This window comes from Trichogramma pretiosum, unplaced genomic scaffold (assembly GCF_000599845.2).
Source record: "Trichogramma pretiosum strain Unisexual culture from Peru unplaced genomic scaffold, Tpre_2.0 scaffold31, whole genome shotgun sequence".
NCBI lineage: Eukaryota > Metazoa > Arthropoda > Insecta > Hymenoptera > Trichogrammatidae > Trichogramma > Trichogramma pretiosum.
The window spans coordinates 982,969-1,009,956 of NW_019641631.1; the positions used below are offsets into that span (position 1 = coordinate 982,969).

At 32.0% G+C, this 26,988-nt stretch overlaps 1 protein-coding gene across 7 annotated transcripts in view; it reads right to left on the reverse strand.

Moving 5' to 3' along the window:
- Positions 1-320: 320 nt before the first annotated feature.
- Positions 321-26,988, reverse strand: part of LOC106652328 (potassium voltage-gated channel protein Shab) — a 52,406-nt gene continuing 25,738 nt past the window's right edge. For 2 of the 7 annotated variants that reach the window (XM_023459240.1, XM_023459241.1), the window contains exons 4-12: positions 19,201-20,047; positions 17,677-17,706; positions 15,173-15,471; positions 9,789-9,890; positions 8,381-8,911; positions 7,541-7,768; positions 6,157-6,469; positions 3,363-3,623; positions 321-2,697 (exon numbers count right to left, since the gene is read on the reverse strand). In XM_023459240.1, the coding sequence (XP_023315008.1) occupies positions 2,354-2,697; positions 3,363-3,623; positions 6,157-6,469; positions 7,541-7,768; positions 8,381-8,911; positions 9,789-9,890; positions 15,173-15,471; positions 17,677-17,706; positions 19,201-20,047 (2,955 nt within the window). In that variant the 3' untranslated portion in view covers positions 321-2,353. Of the gene's footprint in view, positions 2,698-3,362; positions 3,624-6,156; positions 6,470-7,131; positions 7,164-7,540; positions 7,769-8,380; positions 8,912-9,788; positions 9,891-15,172; positions 15,472-17,676; positions 17,707-19,200; positions 20,048-26,988 lie in introns of those variants that run through there. The other 5 variants (XM_023459242.1, XM_014371227.2, XM_023459243.1 and 2 more) reach the window with 5 other exon arrangements.

Sequence of the window (26,988 nt, forward strand, 5' to 3'; positions counted from 1 at the left end):
GTGGGCACACTTTTTGTAAGGCGTACAAACTCAAAAGTTAAAGAATTATTTACGCTCTTTTATTATCTTGTTTTTAAGACACCGAGAAAATTTATAGAGGCAAATACAGAGCAATATATATTTATTTAATCATTTTGAAATTTTTATTTATATAATAACGATTTTTTTTGGTGATAGAGCTTTATGTGTAATTTGTAATCTTTTATATTAATTAACTACTAATTTATTGTTATTTCGTTTTAATTTTAATTATTAAAATTATATTACAATAGATTTCTATAATTTTTTATTTATTTATTTATTTGTTTACATACCTAAGGCTGTCAAAAATTGAAACATGATCTATAAATTATTAATTTGAAATGCTCTTTTTCAAACAGTAAAAATTTATTAATCTTGTCTACAATATTTGACAGCATATTTACTTATAATTTTTAAATCATTAGCACAGCCATATTAGATCAGGCTTCAAAACATAATTTTACTCATCGTTGTCCAATATTTGCGTTCAAAGTTTTATTTCTTATACTTCAATTATTTTTAATGAATCTTTCACAATGTCCAGGTAATTTTTATTATTAAATATTAAGTAATCATTTTTCGAGGACTCGCTTTCATTAGTTTACAAATCAAGATTTTCACGATGTTTTAATTTTAAATTTATAAAAAAATTAAATAAAAACATAATAAATGATGTTTTATTATTAAAAAAATGTAAGCAATAATTTTCACTTTTACAGTAATAATTTAAGATACAATTGTCACATATTCGGAACGCACTTTAAAACACGTGGGTTTTTTCAAAGTTTAACAATTATTTTTAAACTATGACTGGACTATGAGAAACGAGAACTTTTATTGTTTGTAAGTAAATATAAACTTTTAATTTCAACCATAACTTTAAAATATTAAATTATTCAATACAGTTTCTTCAATACGTTAATTATTTTATGTTCTTCACCAATTATTACGTTAGAATTTAAACAGGATTTTTTCCCGGCCTGTAATGTGAAATCTAGCTCATAATTTCAAATAATGGTGAAATATTTGTACTATTTTATAACAACTTGTATTGTAATTTTATTTTTGGAGCATACTCTGGATTAATGTTATGCATTCGTACAATAAATAATTTGGAGCAGATAATTTTACACATTTGGAAGCCTGATTTTAATGATCGTAAGGACCAAATTTTTGATATAGACGCTTTTTGTTGAACTATTTGGTTTCGACAAAATACATAGCTGGTTTTTAATGTTTCCAAGCTATGGTATTTTTCACATTTAGGTGATATACAAGAAAGTTTTATATTAGCTTACGTGTACGGCAATTCATCGCAAGGGCCTATCAAATCAAATTTTATGCTACAAACTTTTTTTTTTAAAGATATGCTATTAGATACCTCTAATTAAATGACTTTTGTCATACGTGTGAACTCTTTTTACTAGTGACAACCTTTATCATTAATATATTTGATACATCTTTATATTTCTTTTTTACATAACACATGGTACATTTACCGTTACGTTCATAAACCACTTCTCTTTAAAATTATACACTGTAATCTATTGTACATATTTATGTTTTGACATTTACAAATTAATACACGTTCTTTTTCACTAACATTTTTGTAGCTCTATTTTACATTTCTTGAATATTCAAGTCCGTTCTTTATCATCTTACTTCATTTTTTTGTGGAAGTATATAGTTAGCATTTAGTCAAGACTCGAAAGGAGGACAAAGCAATCCCTTAATAATATTGCGTTACATATTAAAAGGTGATTCAACTACAAATTTTTAATGAATATATGCAATTTGTGCACTTTAATGAAAAAAGCTCAAGTATTGTGCTTACATGGAATACGCAATCGCACTTTTATAAAGTTAGAAAAATGTGCATGTAAGTGTAAAAAATTAAATTCATTATAAACACGCGCGCACGTGATGACATAATGAAATACATATTTTAGCGACATCTCGTTCCACTTGATTATCCACAAAGAAGCAGATAAAGGAGTTCTTAAAATAATCATCATATGCATTCAAAATTCAAGTAAATGCACGTAGGAAGAGGAGGAAGAATGCAGCGAGGGCATACGAACATTAAACTCGGTCCTCCCTACGGAGTCAGGCACTGCCGGGCGGTGGTGGGAGGTAATGCATGTATAATTGCATATTCATTCCTCCAGCACCACATAATTTTTTATTAATACATGTACATATTTTTCATATATATTTATATTTATATACAAGTACATATTTTTATTATAATTCATTGCTCTTTTCTACAATTAGAATTTATACTCTATCGCTACAACTCGCAACAACTTTACATCAATCTTGACAAAATCAATTAACATGTAGGAGGAGGTCTATATTCCTGGGAAAGACTAGATTGAGCACTTGAGCTTGTTGTCGGCCTTCCACTCATGCCGGTTATAGATTGTTGTGATACAGTTGTTGTTGATGATGTTGATGTTTGCGACAATGGTTGTTGAACACTCCGCTTATCCATCTGTATGCTAAACTTTTTGGAAGGCCGTTGCGGCCTGAGAGAGCTCAGAAGTATCGACTGATTCTCCCGTTGACCATCCAGTGGGTCTTTGAAACGTGGTTTTTGCTTTGAAGCTCGCAACTCTTCGAAAGCTCGTTTGTTTTTGTTTTCTTGTGTTGTCTCGTCTCGAGCTTGTTTTTCTTCTGAAAATAAAGCAATGTTATACAACTTCTTAAATTTTTTGTTTAAAAAGCAAACTTTTAAAGCAATATTTTATAGCCAAATGAAAATCTTATTGAATAATAGTTTTAATAATTGTATAAAAATCTTTCTAGAAGATTCCTGCGTGAAATTTGTATATAATATACTCTCAAACATTGCACACTTGATGTTCATGATAGTGAAATGTTCTAAATTTCATTATTTTTAAATTTTTATCTATAACTTCTACTACTTGAATGCTTGGTAAGTAAATGTTTGTTTATGCAACATCATTCAATCTTGAAGTAAATTGTGAAAACGACATTTTTTTCTACGACGATTGTGGTAAAGTGAAAATTATTATGAACCTACTAATTTTTATATTCCTATTTATAACGTTTTCGCTGTGAAGATAAATCAAAACGTGGTAATTTATCAAAATGTATAATTTTTCAATTATACTACATGCTTTGTAACTGCTTTCAATACACCACGAAATGATTAGTAGCTGTATAATTGTGAAGATAAATTTTATTCACTCCGCAATGTAAGTAAAAGCGTTTAAGCAATACAGTAGCTTAATCTATCTATAATTATGAGTATAGTACATTTCTACAAGCTCGCTATTAACTAAATGCTCGATTTTCTTTTTATGTTCGAATATTACCATAGACGTTCGTATACATATTGCCCATTAAAGCTAGTCTAGTGTGGTTGTCGCAAACAATCTTTGGATGCGATGTCGTCGAGTTATCAATGAGCTTTTGCGTATCTGAGTCAGCACTTCCAACATTGGCATTATAGTAATTACTTTCCGATTTTTTGAGAATTGATTTGGATATTCCTCGTTGTTGCCTTTCAATAAAAGGCGCTGCTTCGCTATCAATAGAGTCGGCTGACAAAGATAGTTTACTCACCATGGATCGCCCTGAAAAAGTTTTAAGCATGCACAAATGCACAGTTAATCAATTTGAAATCGAATTCGTCTAATTTAATGAAACAATTTTCATTTGTGCTGTTTGCCAGTTAATTTTGTTCCGAGTTAAATCTTTTTTTTACTTACGAAACTACTAATGGTTCAAAAAGCACATCTTTTAATTTAGCTTTATAAAGAATAATATTTCTTAAAAGACAAGAGTTCTTTTACATGATTCGATAAAAACTATAATTAAATATCTCTCCCAAATCCAAAGTTTTACAAAAATTTAATTTATTTTTCAGTTACATTTCAACTGTAATAAATCATATTAATTTTTCAAGACTTTATACAACGTGAAAGCGTGTTGCTTGAAAGCGAAATGGTGCATTATGCCATGATTTATTAATATATAATAGAAATAGAACTTTTTGCACTGGATTTGAGCAAGTAATGCTACGAAATGAGACTTTTTATTAACCTCAATTATAGTTTCGATTAAACGAAGTTGCTGTAACAAACAAAATATTGCAGTGCGGTTAAATGAAAACTTCACGGTGTCTTTGTGAATATAGAACAATGTTTAACGATAATACAGAGAATTCGTTTGAAATTGAAAATTTAAGATAAGTGTTGACGTTTACATTATTTTGTGATGATTACCAATCATCGCCAAATAATTCTTTCATACTTTTCAATGGCTTTCCTATTTACAGATAGTTACTGAGTGTTTAACCCATTAACGCCCAAAGTGACGAAATTTTTCTTCGCTGGACAATTTCTTTCATATTCTAGGCCTTGAAAAGACTTTGCACATATATAATTTGACGTAAAATTTAATGTCTTTTCATAATCCGGGCTCAGATTTAAGATTTAATGTGTAGTTGAACAGTTATGGTTCTTTAAACACAAAAAAGCTTAAAAATTTGTGCAAAACATTGACTATGGGAATTTTTTCGAAGTGTTATTGTGAAAAAATTCAGATTTAAATAGGATGAGAGGGCGATAATGGGTGTAGAAATAACTTAGGAAATTTTCGAAGATTTTTCAAACCACTTTTTCTAACAAAATTACGTCAATTTTGATTATCTTCAAGCGAAGCAAAATTTTGTCATTCTGGGCATTAATGGGTTTAAGGTAGTTAGTTCCCTCAGAACCTGACCTACAAATTCGGGCATATGTCTAAAAAAAATCTGGAAAAATTCATACTCTTTGCTTGACAAATTCTAAGACTCTTTTGTTCTTTTTAAACTTTTGGTAGAGCTCATACTTATTGAGATAAAAAATTGCAAAGATTCATTGCTTGAAATTTTTTAAATTTGAATCGTTTATAGCTCGTGAAAAATAGATTTTAGAGAAAATTTGCAAGAGTACTTTTTTATTTAAAATGACGTTAAAAACCTTTAAAAGTGGGTTTTAGGTCAAAAAGTTGGAAATGGTTCCATTTCGGAAATGGTTTGGTTAAAGTTCCTGAAATTTATCACACATATGAAAAGCACTGTCAATAATATGCGATTAAAATTTTAAGACCCTTTATCGATAGTCATTTTTTTGAAGAAACTACCTTAAAGCATTTAATGGTTAAATAGGTATGACTCAAATTGCAAGCTGATGCGACATTAGTTGGTATATGTAAAAATCACATGAAAATCTTTTAGATTTAATTTTGAAGTGAGCCACATAACTCTCAAAAACAGACTTATTCAATTGAATATTTTGAAATTATAAAGTTGTTAATAAGAATCACTCTTCAAATGAATTAGTTTCAACTGTTAAAAAATAATTTACATCACTCACCGTTCATTTTTAGACATTATGAATTAAAATATTTTACATAAAGTCTATGCAGTATAAAAAGTAATTTTAAGGTGCAATTTTGAAAATCATAAATTATATTTATTTTCTCTGCTAAAAAGGCAGAACTTTATTCTCCTCGTATACTTAAATTAAATCACTTTAACAATCATGATTGATTTTTTTTCTCTTTTTTTATCATCTTTTTTTATATAACACTTCAAGTTCATAAAAAATAAATCGACTTTTTAAAATTATTTGCAGCATAATTAAACTAATCTATTCATTTCTTACTTATTCATGTAAATAACGTTGACTAGTGGTTAAAAGTATGCAACAAATATACAATTTATAACAAAATTTTACATTACAGTGATACAATTTTTCGACTGAAGTCAGTCACATTGACCAGATATAGTTTTTCACAATTTATTTACGCTTTTCGTTAAACAACATAGTGCATATCCGAAGTGAGATTATAATTACTTAAAATAACAGAACATCATGATATACATATTTACAATTGCTTGCTTGACAAACTCTTGAGTGTGCATTGATAAAGACACATTGTACGTAATACTAACTGAATTGAAAAACTGTCAGCCTCACTAAATGGAGCTTGATATAATCATATCTTCATAAATTTTAAAATTAAATGACTTCAAAAGTACATCATATAAATTTGATTTAAATTGCAATGTCATTTAAGATGTGCGTGCATGTGCAGTGAGAAAATATGACGTTTAATTACCAGAGTGATGTTTGGAACTTGCAATAGATCCAAATAGATGATGGTTTATGATTCTTGTCGCAGAGGCAAGACTATTAACAGGACCAAATGGTGTGGACGCGCGGCCACCTCGCAGACCACCGCCACTTCCACTACTGCTGCTTCCGACGCCAGCGCCAAAGCTCAATAAGCTGTCGTATTGATGCTGCAACAGTTGCTGCTGCTGATTATTGTTATCCTCTTTTAAGCTCGGTGGGTCCTCACGAATCGTCGAAGATCCACTAGAGTCTGTACCACTGGTTATGAGTTGCGCTCCTCGTGATCTTTGAAAGCTCTGAAATTTAAATCAATTGTTTCAAAATTATAGTTTATCCAGAATTATCACTTTAATCCATGGTTTCAACATTGATTTTCTCTTAAAAATAGATTAAAAATACCCATTTTTCTATGGTTTGATTTGAATAATCATTGTTATTAATTAAAGCTCATCAAATTAAATTTATTTAATAGGCAGATTTTAATTCATTTTAAATGGTAAAGCCATTTCACAACAACAAGAATAATACAAAACAAATATATTATTTAATCCAAAATAAAACTATTATCACATTAAAACCATCAAAATAATGAGGGATAGAATGTTGTAATACATTATTTACATAAATAAACCGTAAAATGACATGGATTGGGTCTTGAAATATAATAAAATATTTTTCATAAATCAAGTATAAATTACATGAATTTTTTGTTAAGGTCATTCATTCAACTTATTTGTTAGCTTAAATTTTAAAAATATTTACAGTTAATTCATTAAATGTTCTTAAATTGACTTTTTGTAACAGTAATTATTGTACTTATTGTACTTTAATGCCAATATATCACAAGTGAGGTTAACATTTTCTCATGTGCATACAAAGAAATAATGCGTTTGAAGGATTAATATGTTTAAAACTTGAAAAATCATAAAAATATTTTTTTCGGGATGATCTGACTTACGAGTTACTATCCACCATTTCAAATTTTTGAACCTGTAAAACTTGGTTGTAAATTAAAATTTTTGATAAAATTCTAAAAATTTCCAAACAATCAAATAAAATGTCTCAAAGAAAATTCGTTAACCACCGTAAACTAACTTGTTTTTAAGTTTTATTTTATCTCGACAACGCCCTTAATTTTATTGAAATTTTTCTTAAGAATCTCCGAATTAATTAAATCACTTTATGTTAATGTATTCCCGCTTATTATTCTTTATGGAGCTTTTCTTTTTTGTTCTCTTTATTTATTTCATTTATTCATCCCTTGAATTTCCTTCCCTTTTATCCGCTTTTTTATATCGTGCTGATTAAGTCTTAAACGGTTTTCTTGACGTGCGAGAGGTGTTATCACTTATTTTTCTTTTTCTCACCTGTTGAATACGGGATTTCCTGTGCTTAGGTATAGCTTCGTTCACGTTTATTTTGCCACTTGCTTTGGTGGGTGAGTTAATTTCCTTAAGCGACTCTGCGCTTGGTGATACATTTAGGGCAACGTGAATTATCTCGCCCGATGCTGACTTTTTTACTTGACTCTTGTCTGTACTACCTTCCAATGGATTGATGTACAAATTGCTGTCCATCTCCGCCGTCAAATCGCTCTGAAATATGGAAATTTTTGTCCATTAAACTAAAATTTATCTAACAGCTGTTTACAGTAACAATTCAATCGATATGATGCCCAAAATTATGATTTATAGCTAACTTTATGAATTTATTGACTTTTCCGTTGTTCATCATGACTATCTATTATTATTCAAGAGCACTAAATAATCAAGAATGTAACTCAGCTGAAGTCACAAAATACTCGAATATATTGCCTAAAATCTGCAACTACACGTGTTGATTCATGAGTTCATATATAAGTTTATATCGATATAAGTATAGAATCTATTCAATATGCACACAAAGACATACATTTATCACCACGCATTGACCTAATATTATTAAGGAACCCGTCATATTTAAAGCAACGAAATCCTATGATTAATGAATATTTCCGGAAATTTAAAATTTAAAGAAAGGTTCTATTAGAGTGTAACACCATTTACGGTTTACCGAAACAACGTAAAATAATAACTATTTTTACTACTGAATTAGACGAATAGATGTTCTTAAATGAAAGTCGATGTCACTGATAGCGTCAGTTCATTTACAATTGGACCTAACATCTTTGATTAAGCTACTCTTACTTCTTGACATAGTGCACTTACCTCGGAGTAAAAAGGGTGTGTTTGACAGCTGGCATATGTATCGGAGCTATCTACGCTCCCTCGCTCATTGTAATTCTTGTGAAGATTTGAAGAATCTGTAATATTCATAGTTTGCTGTGACGCCATTATCATCAAAGGCTGTTGTTGTTGCTGTTGTTGTTGTTGATGCAGCTGCTGCTGTAACAATAACTGTTGCTGCTGCTGTTGTTGTTGCTGTTGCTGCTGCAGTTGATGCTGCCCTTGACGATGCTGATGCTGGTGTTGTTGCAGTTGTAATAGCTGTTGCTGTTGCTGTAAATGTTGCTGCTGTTGTATTTGCTGCTGCTGAATTTGCATTTGCTGCTGTATCTGTCTTTGCAATTGTTCAAGTTGATGAAGTTGTTGAAATTGGTGCAGCTCTGTCAGCAACGATGCTTGATCAAAACTACTTTCTCGATAAGATTTATTCAAATCTTTGCCGCATATCGTGTGCTTAAAATCGCTGGTTCCTAAAGGCATAATATCTTCGGCGTCTCGGTGCTCCTTATATTCCTAAAAAATTTAATTTTTCACTTGATATTGAAGGTGTTTAAAACAAAAGCATGAAAGAATTTTGCAACACTAATAATTAAGCGAAATAAAATATAACAAAGATTTAGCTTAAAAAATTTTTGATCAAAAAATATATCTATTTATTATAATAATACTCTTTGTTTATTAAATTAAGTAAAAGATTTAAAATAATTGTGTGCCTAGCTTTATTTTGTAAAATTTCTATGAATTTTTCTTATGAAATGTAATGACCACTGTAAGTTCATTATATTGAGTTACTTTAGAATTTTACATTGACCAAAGCTATAATGATTTATGGATAATAGAAATTTAAATGACGTGTCTTAATAATGAATGAATATACAAGGAATATAATTACCATGTAAATAATTTGATGAGGATTGCGAGGCAACAAACAAAACAAAAAATAAATCACATAATAAATAAAGCTGTATGGTACGTATCACTGCAAGACTTCGTAAGCATATTGAGAATGCGACTATAAATAAAAATTATGATTAAAATAAATCGAACGAAAAACTTAAATAATGATTATTTATAATACCCTTTGATGATTATTCAAATTGAAAAAAAAACATTAAATACACATTAAAAAGTAATATTTGTTGATGAATGCACTAAATTATTTGATTAAAAAATTTACCAATGATCATTCTGAGATAAACAAAGATATTTGTAGAGCTCAGAACAATAATTAATAAGCTTCATTCATCATAAAATAGGGATAAGGAATATCAGTACATATTGAAATTATTTTCAAAAATAAGACATCAAAGTTTGTTTTTACTAATTTTGTAATGCAAAAGTACTGATATGAATCATCTGAATATTTGTGAGTATGATTATACGTAAATACCTTTGTAGTACAAAAGCAACACTCGAATTCACTAGGAAATTCATCGGTTTTTGCGACTTTGTCACTTTCCTTCTCTTTTCTTCTAGATTTTTTGTCCTCTTCCTACAAATGTTATAACATTATGTTTTCACGTTATTTATCGGTTAGTGCACGACCACATAGTATGAATGATAAAAACGTTCATGGTTTTTTGCATTTTAATTTACACACGCTTTAGTTTTACCAACATGCAACATGATTCAAATCAATAAAAAAATGCTATTATATTATTTTAAGCATGAAGCTAGCTCACAATTAATTAGTTTTTCACCCTTTGCGATGTCAAAAATCAATAATGTAAGCTAACTGCCATAATATGAATGATGATGAAATTGATTAGTTAAGCTATGTTCATGAAATAATTATGATACCCCTGCAAAAATTTGAGAAATTAATCGTCTTCAAATTTCATATAAATAAAGTCAAGTGCGTTTCTCTAGTTACTATGGTGATATTTAATATCTTAAAGTCATCAATAATCATAATATAGATAAAAATGATGGCACTGGACCAGAAAATTTTCATCCTGGGATCTTCAATAGTGTATTTTTTCCTCGGGTTAGGGTATTATACGTCGCGATTAAAATGTATAAAAAATAGGATTTTCACAATTTCAAAAATTATGAATGTGAATTGTAAGGTTTAAAATTTTTTTTCAAAATTTAATGATATTTCGTATACATAAAAGGTATTCAATAAGTAATCTAGAAACATAAAATACTCTTTCATGTGATAATAATAAATAGACTTGAAAAAAGTCATTTTAAACCTCATTGGTACAATATAAAAAATCCTAATCCATTGAGGGAAAACGGAACAATTATTTCTGTGACCTCTAAAATATAAAGATATTTTTCTCCGGCCCCCACGACAGAAAACTTTTATGCTTCCTTGCTGAAATGTGTTTATTAAAATATATATTATCTACACTTAAACCTTAAAAATGAGCATTGGTTTATTCTAGACAGTTACAATAGTAATTTTCGCAGAATTATGTAAGATATACATAACTAAAAAATATAATGAAAAGGACTTGTATTTTATGAAAAATATATTTCAGATCGAGAATCAAATACTTTGAAACGAGTATAACAGAATGAAAAACTGAATTTGAATCGTTCAATTTTCCTCAGACAACTGCATTGCGGCTACAAGCTTTTCACAAAGTAAAAAGTATATTGCTTAAAAACAATGTTTATTATAAAAATCATCTTGGATCTATCAGGAGTTGTGATAATGTTTATAATCACAAAAACATATTCGACTCGAATATTAGCTTTATTTTTTTACTGTGAAGTACATTAATTTTACACCTTTTCATCTTTCATACTTTCACTGATTTAAAAATAACATCATATTTTCATTTATTAAATTTAAGATAATTTTTAAGCAATTATTTAAGGCTTCTGCTTTAGTTTATATTTTTTTCTCAATTCCACAAACTTTTTATTGAATTCAATTCCTTTTACATTATAATGTTATATGGTTATTATCATATTCAACAGTTTCTATTTTTCAGATGTATGGTACTAATAATCGTCAGAAAAATATTATTTCAAAAAACATCGTTGTTTTTTTTAAGGCAAGCTTACTTATTCATAGCATGAATTTTTTTTAAGTGAATATATTTACTCTGAATACTGTAGATGTCTCACTCTTGAGGTGCAATACATTTTTTCTCGATATACTTTTTTATGTCACCATTACTAGCATCAATATACGTGAGTGTAAAGTTTAAATTTATTTTGGTTTACAAAATAATATTGAATTACATCAAACTGTATCAGACACTTCAATAAATTTAAATATGGTGCTAAATTTATTTTACTTTTTTTATTGTTCAGTATATTAAAACTTAATATATTATTCATAAAGAGTATAACGAAATCCACTTCTATCTAATCAATGGAATGTAGCGTAGGAATTAATAATTATAAATGGTTTATAAATATCACTCTAATTAGTAACGTATATCAATATTTCACAATCATCATCAATTTTATAATAATAACTATTGTTGAATAAAATAGCTTGCAGTGCTATTCTTTTATAGCACAATTTTTGTTCATAAGTTCATAATGAAATGTATAAAAGTATTGATTTTAATTTAAGAATATTATTTTGTCAGTTACCGATACTATAACACAATTTTTTCTAAACAATACTTTTTTCAAATAAATGAAAAATTATTTTTGCACTCATAAAAAGATACGTTTTTCACATTATGTATTTTTAATTTTTACTCGTTTATAGCTTTACAATTATTCTTTTATAATATGTTCATATTATTATTAACGATCAAAAATTTTTCCACTATATTCCATTAGCTTCTTGTTTTTAAGCTTTTATTGACTCCAAAATTATTCCTTATAGATCTTCATCAAGAATGGATTTCTGTCCCTGCAAGGTAAGAGTTCAAAACTAAATTTCAATAGTTTCGATTTATGGCCGCTTATGACTAATGTATAGAATTTTATTTAAATAAACGATAAACGAGTTAACCATTAGCAAAAATAAAGTTCGATATTCTACATAAACATTTTAATTCATTTTTAATATTTTCATAACATTACTATTCAATATTTTAAATACAGTATCTCATAAGCGACCTATTGATTATTTCTTGAAATATTTCTTTCATTTTACTCAATTTTGTTTCATGCTTACATATTTTTTCTAAACTTCAATTTTAAATGTTTGTATAAATTTTTTTGCAAAGCCATTACAGTGTATTAAAAGCCCTAGACTCCAACTACGTGTACGTGAAAAACGATACTTCATGTAGGAATTCTCTTCTAAACGTGAAAAATGTTGCTTGCTCCCAAGTGCTTTTTAAAATGTTGCATCACAGTCATTTTAACTTTCATGTGCTATTTTAATAATATTTATAAAAGTATTATTTGTGCTTTTATATTGATTGAACATTTTGAAATACAGGCATCCCTCGTTATACGCGGTTCCAGAACGAACGTCGAACATTTTTTTTCATAACCTTGTATGACGCCAAAAACTCGGAAAATTTCCAAAACTCCAGTAAAAACAAGAAAAATTATCAATTTAGCTGAAAAATTGAAAATTCTAGATTTACTCAGAGAAGGAGTAAATTTTTATATTAATATATTTAATATATAGAACACTATTAACGTAACCATCCGCTTTTCCCCTCGTTATACGTGGGTTTCGCTGTACGCGGGACTTTTTTTGGAACGTAACCACCCCTTATAACGAGGGACCCCTGTATTATGCATATTAATTTTGAGTTTGGCTATTCAAGGGAAAATTCTTACAAAAATATTTACTTTTCGTATACGAAACTCAAAAATCTCTGGAATTCCGTGTACTACTTTTACCCTGAATAGACACTTCGATTGATTTTACGTATGAATCTATAAAATATTGCCATTCATGATTTTAGCGTTTGGTCTACAGCTATAAAAGATAAAAAGTGCAGAGCATATTGAAGCAAAAACTTTCTGTATTGAAAAAATCTTTTTGAACTTGCATGAATTATTTCACTGTGCTCGCTGCATACAGCAAAAAAATTTGTCATTTATTTTGCTACTCGCATAACATCGTTCTATGTTTACGCAATTTTACGCTAAATACTGCCAATTATGACGCTGCAAGATTCCACCAATATTATTTGAAGCGATGATTTTTTAATAAAATACGTATTTATGAAGTATTCAAATTGATTAACTAATCATTATTGAACATACTTGAAAATTCAATGACGTACCTTAAATCATAGCTTTGTAAGATTTCTTACGAAAATAACATTGATTATCTTCACATTACCAGCGACAATTATTTCTCTCGAATATATCAATTTTAAAGAAAAAGTTGTTCCTGTACGTCGTGCAAATTCACTTTTAGATCAATCGACATGCTCATCATAGTTGGCTTTAAATTATAATCATGACTTGCAATGCTCATGTTGCCCGTGATTTATTTGAATTGAATAATACTCTTCTTAGTTTTTCACTTTTTGAGAATTTTTTAGAATGCCAACTTGAGGTTTTCTGCTATTTCTCCTCTGAAAAGTGTATTTTTATGTGCTTTGTATGTGCATAATTTGTTAAAAATACCGAAAACACGTTAAAAACTTTTAAGGATTCAAATTTATAATAAATGAAAGGATTAAATATTTGGAAGCTTATTTTTTAGCTGCCAAAGCTAGTTGAGAAACGCACTATAACTTTTTAATTATCATAATTGTAATTTTTATAATTAATGTGAAGTTGAAACTTTGATGTTTTTGAATTAAGTTTATTATAAATAAAATATTGTAGTAATTACTTTTAGTTATAACGCAACGGATTTTAATATTCATCATTTAATATAAATATTTCTTTACTTTACTTCAATGCAAAAACCTTACCATAACATATTTTTTTGCCGCTTACTTATCCCGATCAAACAGCAAACAGCAGTACTCAAAAATTTTTTGCGACAAAAATTGTATAATATTTTTTTTAACACTGCATGCACGAAACACGGGTTTTCTAACCTTAACGCGTCAGAAAACCCTAGTTTCTCGCAAGCAGAGTTAAAAAATATCGTTTCCAACTAGTCCGCGAAGAAGTTGACTCAACCAGGAGTCTTTGCACCTCCTAACAACTCCTGGCTGATTCAACTGCTTCGCGCACTTTTTACAAAATATACTATTATTATCCAACATTGTCTTTCTTTACCGTTGTTACTTTTTTATCGGGTCAAGCTACTGCAGATTTATTTAGTATATATTTTACACATTAAAGTAAGGTAATTTGAACGGATAATGCAGGTGATATTTTAAATATTAATGAGTATTTTTTATTTATTTATGGTTAATGGTATATTGATGAAGTTACTGATTAAGCAGATCGATTAGTTTGTAAGAAAATATGAAGAATATGAAATGATACAAATGGGAATGTATATTATTTCTAAGAATGTATATGAATGTCTAAAATGAAAATATTGAATTGAAAAATTATTCCCTTTAATGTAATAAATTTACTCGATAAAAAAGTTCAAATACTAATTTAGTTAAACTATGATACCTAAAAAAAAGGGATTTACTTTTTAACTTATTTTTCGATAAAACCATGCTCTCATGTGCAAAATTTGAACAGTCGAAATTTCATTTAGTACACATAAAACTTTCACGTAAAACCACTCCTACAGCACACGTGTATCCTATTACCGTTACACACTAGTGATAAAAAACATAGATTTCAAAACTATATTTTTTAAAAATTTCATAGATATATGATGCAAATAGTGAATTGTTTGATTTCGGTTCTGATAGTAAACTATTTTAGCGATATTTTAATTTTAATACAATTAAATTAAACACTTACATTTGGCGAGGTAAGAGCTTGATTAAATTGTTGGGCGGGCAGCTGATCTTGATAATAATGATCCGCCTGGTTATTCGATATGTTTTGGGCGAAATCGAGAAGTCTACGATTCGGACTGTCCGGCGTATTAGACAGATCATTTTGAAGATTTGGAAAGCATGAGGAATCTCTCCGATTCTTCGATGATGGACCGTAGTGCTCGTAATTTTTGTAGCAACCAGATCCAGTTTGTGCTGGACCTCTGCCACATTGAGATTCGCCTTCTGTGCTATTGCCATCAACCCCTGACATATTGTGACCTAGGGAGAAAAAAATGAAAGAAAAAGAAAAAAAATGCTTTCAGTTAAGGTGTCTTGTTTGAATGTATGATATAGTAATTTATAAATTTAATAAGCCAATAGCAAAATAGTATATTTTGTAACAAGTGCGCGAAGCAGTTGACTCACCCAGGAGTTGTTTTCACCCGAGCGTAGCGAGGGTGCAAAGACTCCTGGGTGAGTCAACTTCCTCGCGGACTAGTTGCAAACGATATTTTTTAACTCTGCTTGCGAGAAACTAGGGTTTTCTGACGCTTCAAGGTTAGAAAGCCCGTGTTTCGCGCACGCAGTGTTAAAAAACAAGTTTTTCTTCGATGCCGTGAAAAAATTTTTACATAGCGAACATAGCGCTTTTATTTGTACACAAGCAATATTGGTTGGATCAATATTTTTTTATCATGTGTGTACGCATACGTGTATTCACTTATATATTTATTATATATTACATAGGTACGGAAATTAAAAAACGGCAATAAGCGATCATAGTACCTTTTTGAGATTTTTTTAGCACGTGAGATCTATATGAGACCACGCAGCTATTTTCAACTAAAATATAATACATTATTTCATTGATATTGATTAAGCGCAACGAAGCTTGCTACATAAATTTAAAGTAGTTTACTCAGCCCAAATATATTTTTGAGAGTTTATATTACAGTTGATGCTAAACTTGACTGTGTACTAGTAGAGCTAAGCGGCTGCTAAAACAAATGACTCTAATGTAAAATCGCCCCCTGCACCGTATCAGAGACCCCTGAATTTCAATTTTTTTATTAATATCTTAAATGTTTATTTGAGAAGGTTCCCAACGATAATGCTGGAGACCAAATGCACTAGAATTCTATCGCACTTGTAGCCTTGTAGCCTTAATGCGTATTATTGAATATCAAAATATAAAAAAAAAGTTTAAGTATACTACAAGAAGAGTAAAATTATGTGTATTGAACGTAGGCCTTAATTGTAAAAAAATTTATATAGTAAGTGTAGAATAAAATTGTAGCAATCGATTGTAGATCGATGACTTTTATCCGAATTCTAGTGCATAAGAACTTTTACTCATTTCTATAAAAATATAAATTGAATACTATTCTAGGTGATAAAGAGAGTAACGGCGCTTGATATTTTAAAAGCAAGTTTACAAGCAGCAAATTTATATGCAATTTAAATTTTTGTTCGGTACCTCATTTTTTCGTATATTATGTATTATAGACATTTATGTTTTTCCATTTAAAGTGCATAAAATATATTGTAATTGTATTCATAAGTAAACTTGAAGAAATTTTGTAAAAATTAAGTGACTCATGACACCACAATTTTTAATTTTATTTCTATTTTTGCTTTGCAAACATAACAAAATAAGTATAAAATGCTATTATCACATCACTGATAGCTCATAAGTTACCATGTGTTAACGAGCTGCGGACAAATGTGATATGAATTACTTTTAATGACTTAGGCTAGAAGTCAATGAATCGCAAAATGCAGTTAATGAAAAAATTTCCAATTATGCTGTTAAAGAGAATTTAACATTTGTATTATTGTATACATCATTTTTCCCCGATTTCTGTCAACCGAAATATACTTTTAAGTAGCAAGGAATATTTTCTTTTGTAATAGATTGTTACTTAAATTGTTTACAATTACTTCATATGAAAATGTTTTTCAAAAAAAAAAGTTTGACACCAGTGCAAACAATTTTTCGAAATTTTTTTAGCAAAGAAAGTATTAGACATTAATGAAATAATCAAGCTTATGTATATTTCAGTTATTTTAATACACCATTGAAAGAAGATAAAGCTTTATTAAAAATAATGCCATAAGAGCTACGTTGCGTGTGCTGCGATTCCAATCGTACTGCAAATATATTTAAATTCTTAATCAAAATCTAATGCTGATATCTAAAAAATATCAATGTTCGACTATTTTATTTACATTCAAATGTGCACAAAGAAAAAGAAGTAACATTAAACGTTATTTACGAGATCTAATAATTTAATTTTTGAAAGCTGTTTTTAGGGTTATTTTCTTTGCGCATTTTCATAATCACATACACATGTGCATTTGTGAAATAATTTTTATATAGATTGATTGCGTTATAAAAGAATAATATAGCCGAACAACAGAGCAGCTTTTTCAAAGTAATGTGTGTACAGTTTACGTTCGGCAGCAGGATTAACGGTTGTTTACCTCCGTCGACAATCCCGTTCGCGATTCGAGCTGAAATGAAAAGTCTACTAATTTTCTCGTCAAAAATGATATCAGTTATATGTAGCTACTAAATCTCGACTTTTCTAATTAGTATTAGCTTTATTTTAGCATTCATACTAGTTTTTAGATTTTTTTCTTGTCAATAACTATCAATGAAGTGAACATTTTTTACTAATTTAAAATTGATTAAACTATTAAAAATTTAAAAGGATTTATAGAATCAAGTATAAATTAATTTCGACCATTTTTCATATCTGTAGTTTTGAACTAAATAACTCCAATTACTATTTTGTAGCTATAAAAAATATTTAGTTGAGCTAGTGTTGAAAAATTATCGTTTGTTCATATCTGTGTTGCTCCGATGAACATTTATAACTGAATCAAAAACTGTTCATTAAGTTATTTTCTAATTTGTAGTCTTGAGTGAAAACTATTCAAGTATTGATAAATTTATCATCAATTTAGTGTTCTAAATTTATAAAAAAAATAAAACAAAATAAAGAAAGCTACACGAAACATTAATCAAGTTATTGGACTAAAATCGGAGATCAAAGGTTGAAGATAGTTCAATAGTAGTAAAAAATATTGGACAAAAAAGTTTGGCAAACCTATCTATTGAAAGAAAATAAACAGGATATCGAAGTCCATTAAAGGTAAAAATCGTTTAACAAACATGCTAGTTTTTTTCGATGATAAAATACAGTTATTAGATTTTTCTTAGTCAATATTTCCGTTACAAAAAGAGAGCGAATTATTATTAAATTTGGTTGTGAACACATTCTTAATTAAACTTACGAAAAAGTGACTTGAAAATTGAAAAACCAAAAAGTATTGCAGTAATACGAATGAAAAAAGTAGTGGTACAAGGACGAGTACGGTCAGACACGAATACAATTGCATCGCGATCGCGATACTTTCGAGCAAGAACGATTGTATCACATTTGATATGCATCTGCATGCTCTTTTAAGCTTATTATACACACACGCGAGCATAATTCTCGGCACGTTCGCGTGAGCCATTCGAGAGCGGCCTTCTCGTCTTACGTATTTGCAGCTGGCAACGGGATCCTTTCTTCAATATAGTGAGTATATACCAAAGTGAAAATTCGATTGATCAAAAAAAATTGAGAGCGAAAATGCAACGCTCTTCGTGACTTTTCGCATTACGTTAACTTTTATCGTTATCGCGATTACACAAGTAAAAACAAATCAACAAAAAAAAACTCATTTCCGGGGAAAGCGAGACTCAACGAGCTTGTCGAATAAACGAAAAAATGTTCCATCGAAACTTTGCGCATCTAACAATTTCGAGGATTATTAGTGGCTCGAAAAAGGTAGGCAGCGGAAGTTTCGTGACAATTTGTCGGATTATTCGGAACGTATAGAGGTCGTTATAGAGGCGCGCGTCCCAGTTTCGAGGGCGCGCGCGTCCGCGTGTCAGATCGCGCGAGAAGAAAGACGTAGTGAGGAAAGAGTTAAAAAAGAAAGGTAATGGCATCTTACCCGTGTCGACGATGACGTCGATGAGGTCCATGCTCTTGGCGAACGCGTCCCTGAGGTTGATGTGGTGGAAGGACACGATGCTGCCCTCTCGCTTAGCTCGCTCGAGAGCCTCGCGCCGCTTGAGAGCTTTCTCCCGTCGCATCTGATTCTTATAGAACTCGGCGAAATTATTGACAATAATGGGAATGGGTAACGCGATTACCAGGACACCACATATACAACACACACTACCGATGACCTTGCCCAACGCGGTGGTGGGGTAAATGTCGCCGTAGCCAACCGTGGTCATGGTAATGCCAGCCCACCAGAAAGTCTCAGGAATGCTTATGAATTTGGTCCCGGGCTCCTCCTTCTCGGCGAAGTAAGCCAGGCTCGAGAATATCAACACGCCCATGGCGAGAAACAGCATGAGCAAGCCGAGCTCTTTGTACGAGTTTCTCAGGGTAAAGCCGAGACTCTGCAGGCCGGTCGAGTGCCTTGCCAGCTTCAGTATGCGCAGTATGCGCATGATGCGGAATATCTGCACGACCCTACGCACGTCCTGAAACTGGTCGGTCGCGTTCTTGTTGGTCTCGACGAGGAAGAGCGACACGTAGTACGGCAGTATCGCGAGCAGATCGATGACGTTGAGGCCGCCCTTGAAGAACTTCCACTTGTCGGGCGAGGCGCTGAAGCGCAACACGTACTCTAGGGTGAACCAGGTTATGCAGACGGCTTCGACCATCGCGAGCTGCGGATTGTCGATGACGTTGCCCTCTTTGTCCAGCACCTGCATGCTCGGGATCGTGTTGAGGGTTAGAGCGATCGTCGATAGGACGATAAACAAGATCGATATCACAGCTATCACCTGCAATTGCATACCGAATCGTCATACACCTCCTGCTCAGCTCGTTAGAAATCGCTTCTTCCGGCGCCCGCTGCTCTTTTTCCTAAGCATCATCCATTGTTACTCTTTGCGAGCTCAATCTCATCTTTAGCTTTGGCTTTAGTTTAGGCACACCGTACCAACACCTCGTGTCAAATCTATTTACACAAACACGTACGCACGCATTCAAACCCAGACACACCCACACTCACACGTACACACTCAGTCAATTGTTATACAACCCGGATCGTCTACCCAAACACCTACAAACGCATGCCACGCTCTCAAGCGCACTTTCGCACGTGAACTTGCCTCGCGACCTTCGTGCTTTGAGACCGTTTGCACGTCAGAGCGCCATGAAGTTTTCCCCCTTCAAAAGACCCAACGTCCAAGGCATTATAATACTTTGTACACACGAGCACTTCTTGTACATATATACATATAGAGCACGATAATTGTTCCTCGCATTTGAGATTCCACGGCTTCGCGGAAATTACCCCTACTATATTCGCGGGCGCGTGCTAGATTTCTTATCGCGTTGTTTTTCTGCCAACCAATAGCTCGTCTTATAACGTCGTCGACATTGTGTATATGACTTAATCTGGATTCGTGCCGTTGCAAGCAAAGATTGCAAACTTGACATTTCTTCGATTTATCTTGGAGCTATGATTACCGTAGAATGAGAAAAAGATATTATCGATTTGATGTATTTACAAAGCATACTGTTAATCCAAAAATATGCTGTATGACAATTCAGACCTAGGTAGTTGAATAATGCTCACAAAATGAATTTTTTCCTAGAATTTATAATTGTCCACTCTACTTTTTTTTTTAACTTTCCAAGTACCATCATAATTATTATAAAAATATACAACCGTTTTTTACATGAATTGGATACGATATCTTTTCATCTCAACCGGCAAAGTTAGAAAATTCTTAAGCCAATTCAAGCGTAAATTATGAAAAAAAATGAAAATAGATTTTGTACAACTCATTTTAGATACTATCGCCTCGTCGATTTTGATGCTAAAACTTAAAACGCGTACCAAAGTATTACGCGCGCAGAGCACGAGGGTCGAAGGTTCAAATTCTAAGATGTCTCGGAGGGGATTTTCTCGTGCGTTTAGTCATTACTCACGGCTCGTAAAACAATTTTCGATGGAAAGGTTTTGTTTATACACGTGCGAGCCGAGACATCCTGTCGATATCGTTAATTCCACCTTGTTGATCTATCGTATTTTCACCCAAACATAGAGTAGTGACGAATAAAAATAAAATAAAATTCCATAAAGTATTCGTTGAAACAATCCGAATAACAAGGAGACAAAATACGTCGCGATCGATACGAATATAAAAGCGACCTAATGATGCGCACCGGATGGTATAAAAATCAACCGCTTTATTCATTTTTCGTACGATACGAGGCGTCCATAATACATTTCTCAAATGAATTGGTGACGACATTGCATTTTGAGTTGTCGAGCATACGTGATGTCGAAGCCAAGGAAAACACGATTTACGTCAAGGTGTCTTGGAATGATCATCTGAAATTCATGCACGTATCTTCTTTTTCTCGAGCTGAATATCTGAAATGGATCGATCCTTCGATCATGCAAGATAATTTTTCAGCCGATGTCTGCTCGTACTCATCAATGTACATTAGTTTTCTTGTATATTAACAGGACTGCACGGCAACTGTTTTCACATTTGTTTTCTTTCCTTTGGCTCTTGTTTTGCATTTATACATGCACTGCCGGGATGTTTTGATGTATCATTTTTCAGTCTTCTTTTTTCTACTTTGTTTGCGGTTTGACAAATAGGCACGCGATTGCGTTCGAATGAAGTGCCACACATACACATTCTGCCACAGTTGCCACGAGTTCTTTGCTATTATACCAGGAACTACTACGTTCGATAGTCACGTATTATATGTATCCACAGAAACTGCTGGAGTGTCATGTAATTCTTGGCTTATAAATATTTCCGATCGCATGAACTTTACTTTTCTTCCGAATGAGTAATACTTGTACAACAAGTTTAATTTTGTAATACATTCATTTTTTTTTGCCCAAAATTTTAACTCGAAATAAGTTTTGAATGAATTTTCATTTTATTGGATATCCCGTTTTTATAAAAATCTACTCGCTGCCTTTGGACGATAAGTCTCAGAACTTCTAATATGTATCCGAAATTCATAGAATCTTTCACAATGTACTATATTTTCCATTCATACGCGTTAAACATAACAAATAATAGAAAAAAATTCTACATACATACGATAGCAAAGCGCACACTTACACACCAAGTAAATGAGTAGGAAAATAGAAGTTATATATTTTTTTACAATTCTGAGTATCCCCACACGCACACTCGCACAAACACTTACATATTTATATAGTTCTATATATAGTACACGAATAGAGAGGTATGCACAAAAACAGAAATGCACATATTATAATAGTATCACACACAACATCATGTCACACACATTAAATGTCCGGCCTCAGAAACCCCGTTCCCACTTGCGCGGCTGGCGTACGTCTGTATGTGTCTATGCGCCTTACTTAATCATAACGCAGGCTTTACACATTGAATGCAACGTCGAAGTCTCCGGTAATTTATAACCACGAACGCGCGTCCGACTACGCTTAATTGATCGAGTTTTATTATTACGGATAAATATGGAGCCCTCGCGATGCACTAGACGCACACGTGAAGTTGCAAATAAACGCGCTCCACTGACTGCAAAAATCGATTTACCGTATAAACAAAAGAAACAGACTGAACCGCTGCTTGTCTCGCGCGCTCACTTTACGTTTACGTTTTGCGTTTATTTATGCACGGCCTCATGTACTTTGCTCGCGTTGCATATCGTGCCCTAGAGCCGCGTGAATGTGAGCTACTCTTCTTTATTCATTTTTTTTCTTTTTCGTTGCTACAATTTACGAAGAAGTGAATTATTACGCGGGATTCCACGAAAGCTCGTCGTGCGAATCTATAGGAGGGTGCATTGCGTTTATCATCGGTAATTCGACTTTTATCCAAGCTCGCGAGGGTAATTTATGCCTGAAATCGTCACTTCTGTCGTTTCAAACGCGAAACGTGAATACTAGTGTGTGCTTGTGTGCATTGTATCGGTGTTACTGCACAGCCGATGTAATATATCGATAAGAAAAGCTTCTAATCGCGCGGCCTACGCCGAGTTTATTTAAATATTCATTTTTAGCGGACAACGACCCGACACTGCCGTGTAAGTCAGTGTACGATATACACGACGCGGATCCGCTGTAAATTATAGCATCGCGCGAGCGTGCAAAGAAAGCCGAATCGATAAGTGTAAAAAAAAAATAAATAATTCACTCGACGAAATCTTTCAAATTTTCAAATGTACGCTCGGTCATTAAAAACAAATTTGGCAGTTAAGTAGCGTGAAAATATATATTCATTCGGCTTGGGCTTTAAGCGACGAGCGCCAGCGCGGAGTAAATTATGCGATGGATTTCATTTTGTGCGAACATCGGTGTGGTGGTGCAGTCGCGAGAGAGAGAGAGCTTTTTTTTCTTTCCCAGAGCACTCTGCAATCAGAGATGCCGCGCGCGTTGGCACACGAAACTCTTCCGCGATATAATATCTGGGTCAAATTCACCGCGCGTGAACGCGAGCATATATATATAACTGTGTAGATTTGTGCGAGTTAACGAGACTGAATTCTTCGAGAGTGCAGCTACTTTGGCGGGCGCTAAAGCCTCCCCCGGAGCTCCACTGGAGCCACGCTAATCATTCAAATATCTCGGCTTTATGCGTCCGCGAGTCGAAAATCAGCCGATCGAACGAGCTGCTGAAACGATGTGTTTTTTTGCCTCTGCTGTTATAGAAAACCGATATATACCCTCGCGTATAAGAGAGAACGACGAACGCACTGAATGTCAAGTATGTGTACGCGCGAGCTTATCGCGGATGAAATATTTCTGACCTCAAGGAAGGTCGTACACCGAGAGTGCCGGTTATTCTAAAGTATTTCATATACAAATTCCGATAATAATACTCAAACCAAATAATAATTCCGGCAATACCGCAGCCGACGGTAACAAGTTTGAATGATAATTTCACAGTGACGCAGTCGTAGACGCGATCGATTCGCGTACGGTTCCTCGCAAGCTCCGCGACACGTCGCACACAGACGCACACAAACGCACACGTCGTTTGTATTTGGTAGCGTTAAGTTGGCGCGGGAACGGTGCCTAGAGGCCGGACCGACGCAGCAGATATTAAAAAGTGATGCCTGGTAGTCGCGTTTGGACATTTCCACCATTATCATATATATATTGTTCATATATGTATATGAGAATATTATATGTTTAATTATATAAAATGCTTAGTTTCATTTCGTACTCGTATCAGTCAAGCTGCTGTGTAAAAAAGAACAACAATGCATCTGTCAATTATAGCCGTCATATGTAAAGGTATATCAAATAACATCTATAGCGTTAAAACATTATTATAAATATATAGTCATCCTTTATAGTTATTATAAAAGGTATTGAAAGTTTATAGATATTTTATCATAAATATGTATAGATAAATTGAAAGGATAAATCAAACACACACATAAAAAAGAGATTGCATGCACATGCAACAGATTCAAATTTAACTAAAAACTACACGTAGTTGAACTTTTTTTCGTAAGACATATTGAGGCATCAAAGTGCACATTAATTTTCACAAAAATTTCAAATTACGATCGAGAATGCTAATAAAAAGTGAAGTTTAAAATCAAATTTTTTTAACGATGGAAGATTGAACCATTATAAAGTGACCTAAAATATTTTAGACTTCGAATGAAAGGTTTTTTATCAAAAACATTTAGACCTTTAAATTAAGACTATAATCTCTAGTACTATTTTATGTTTTAACGATTTTATGTCTAATCCTTGTTGTTGCATTGAAAAATAATACTTTTTCACTACGTGTAATTTTATCGCTACAAAAAAAATGGAAAAAATTTGAACGTTAGTCTAATAAAAAACAAGGTATTTGAAAAACTTTAAAGATTATAAATTCAAAAAAGAACAGCTGTGTTTGTACTACTCTCACTATATTTCAAAGTTTTACAACAAAAATATAAAAATCAAAAAAAAACTATGAATTCAAATTTAAAGATAACCATTCTTCTATGGAAGTAACCTTTATGAGAAATTGACGTTGTAGGTGTAAATATCGATCATGAAAGGTTCGGTATAGTCGTTTTCACACATATATGTATGAAAATGTATAGGCGTGTGGACTTGAGAGGATCGTTACTGAACTGATCACTTGTTCGCTGCGGCCTACTCTATCTGTACATGGTATTAAGTGCGTCAGGCTGAGCACATTGTAGATTCAGAAGTTTACTACGTAGAGCTTGTCTGTTCTATTACAGACAATGCTACACGATTAGAGTAGTTTCTACTCTACTTTGACCGAAATAATTGTACAACATTTGAATATGAAATTGATAAAACTTTATTGAACGAGAAGTGGCTGTATAGACGATTTAAACATATTTTCGACAAGATAAGCTTCATTGAAAGCCCCTTTGAAAGAAAAACTTTTACTCGACCGAAATTGAGGTTTTCTTTTTAAAATTGGTGTAAGATTGATTCTGACTCCTAAATTTAATTATCTGTCCTTGATTGATTTTTTTACGTTATAAAACGTAACACATTTCATTGGGCCAATAGAATATAAGCATTTGAAAAGATTAAAATACGATAGTTCATAGTTGGTTTGGCTTTTATGCGATTAATTTCAGAAAAATAACTTATTGGAATTTCTTATGAGCACGACTTATAAGGATATTAACGATATCTTATGGAAATTATAAAAGAACTACCTTACTTTGTGCAGTATAATCGTTGACTCTCTCAAAGAATACAACCGAAAACAAGAAAATCTTCACACGCATTTCGCCTTCGCATCTTTATTGCATTTTTTCCAAATACCAAAGTAATTTGCGTTAAGAAATCGCCAACTAATGCAAGAGCAAGATCGTAAATTTTGCCTTTGAGCGATATTTCACTCGACATTTAATTAACGCTGCGTAGTTAATTCATCGTTACGATGTTTAACGACCAAAACATCGCATGAATAGCACCGCATAATTTATTGTACCGTACTTATTGGTAAGGAAATTTGTCTTTTTTTAACACGTACCAATTGACCCTACTTTACGATCATATGATATCACAGACTAGTTAACTTTTTAATTGAGAGAAGTACAGTAATGAACAATCGCAGGCTTTTCCGTAATCAACACTAAGTTTTTCTTTTTAATTATTTCTTATTATGATATGGCTACATGCTTATATTTTATCTAATTTTAATATGAGAGCCTCACTCCCACTTTCTCATTTCAAATGAATTTTCAAAGGAAATGTACACATTTTTTTAAAATTAAACTCATGAAATTGGTTTTCCTTTGAAAAAAGATTCCTGATGAAGTTTTCATTTAATAATTTAATCATGTTGTTAGCTTCGGTTTTGTAATATTTTGCATTGACTTTAATAAAAAGCTGTTTCAAAAATAAATTTTCGCAATTTATAAGTAATCTCACATGATGCATTATGGTTTTATAATAAAAAGACATCAATTAATTGAAAATATAATTAAAAACTCAACAAAATTATAGGAGTCAAAAAAATATATTTAGAGATTCATCAGGCAGGAGCGACCCAATTCCTGTTTTACGGATTCGTTAAAAATATGTTGTACCTTTATTTCGAAATTTAATTTGTAATTATACTTTACAAGAGCGAGGCATTATGAAAGCGAGGCTTACATTTTATCATAATAAATTAAAGTAGACGGAATACAAGCACGTCGCTATGATTGAATGCAATTGCTTGCGTCTGCGCGCAAGCACCGCAGCGACCCACGCATGCCA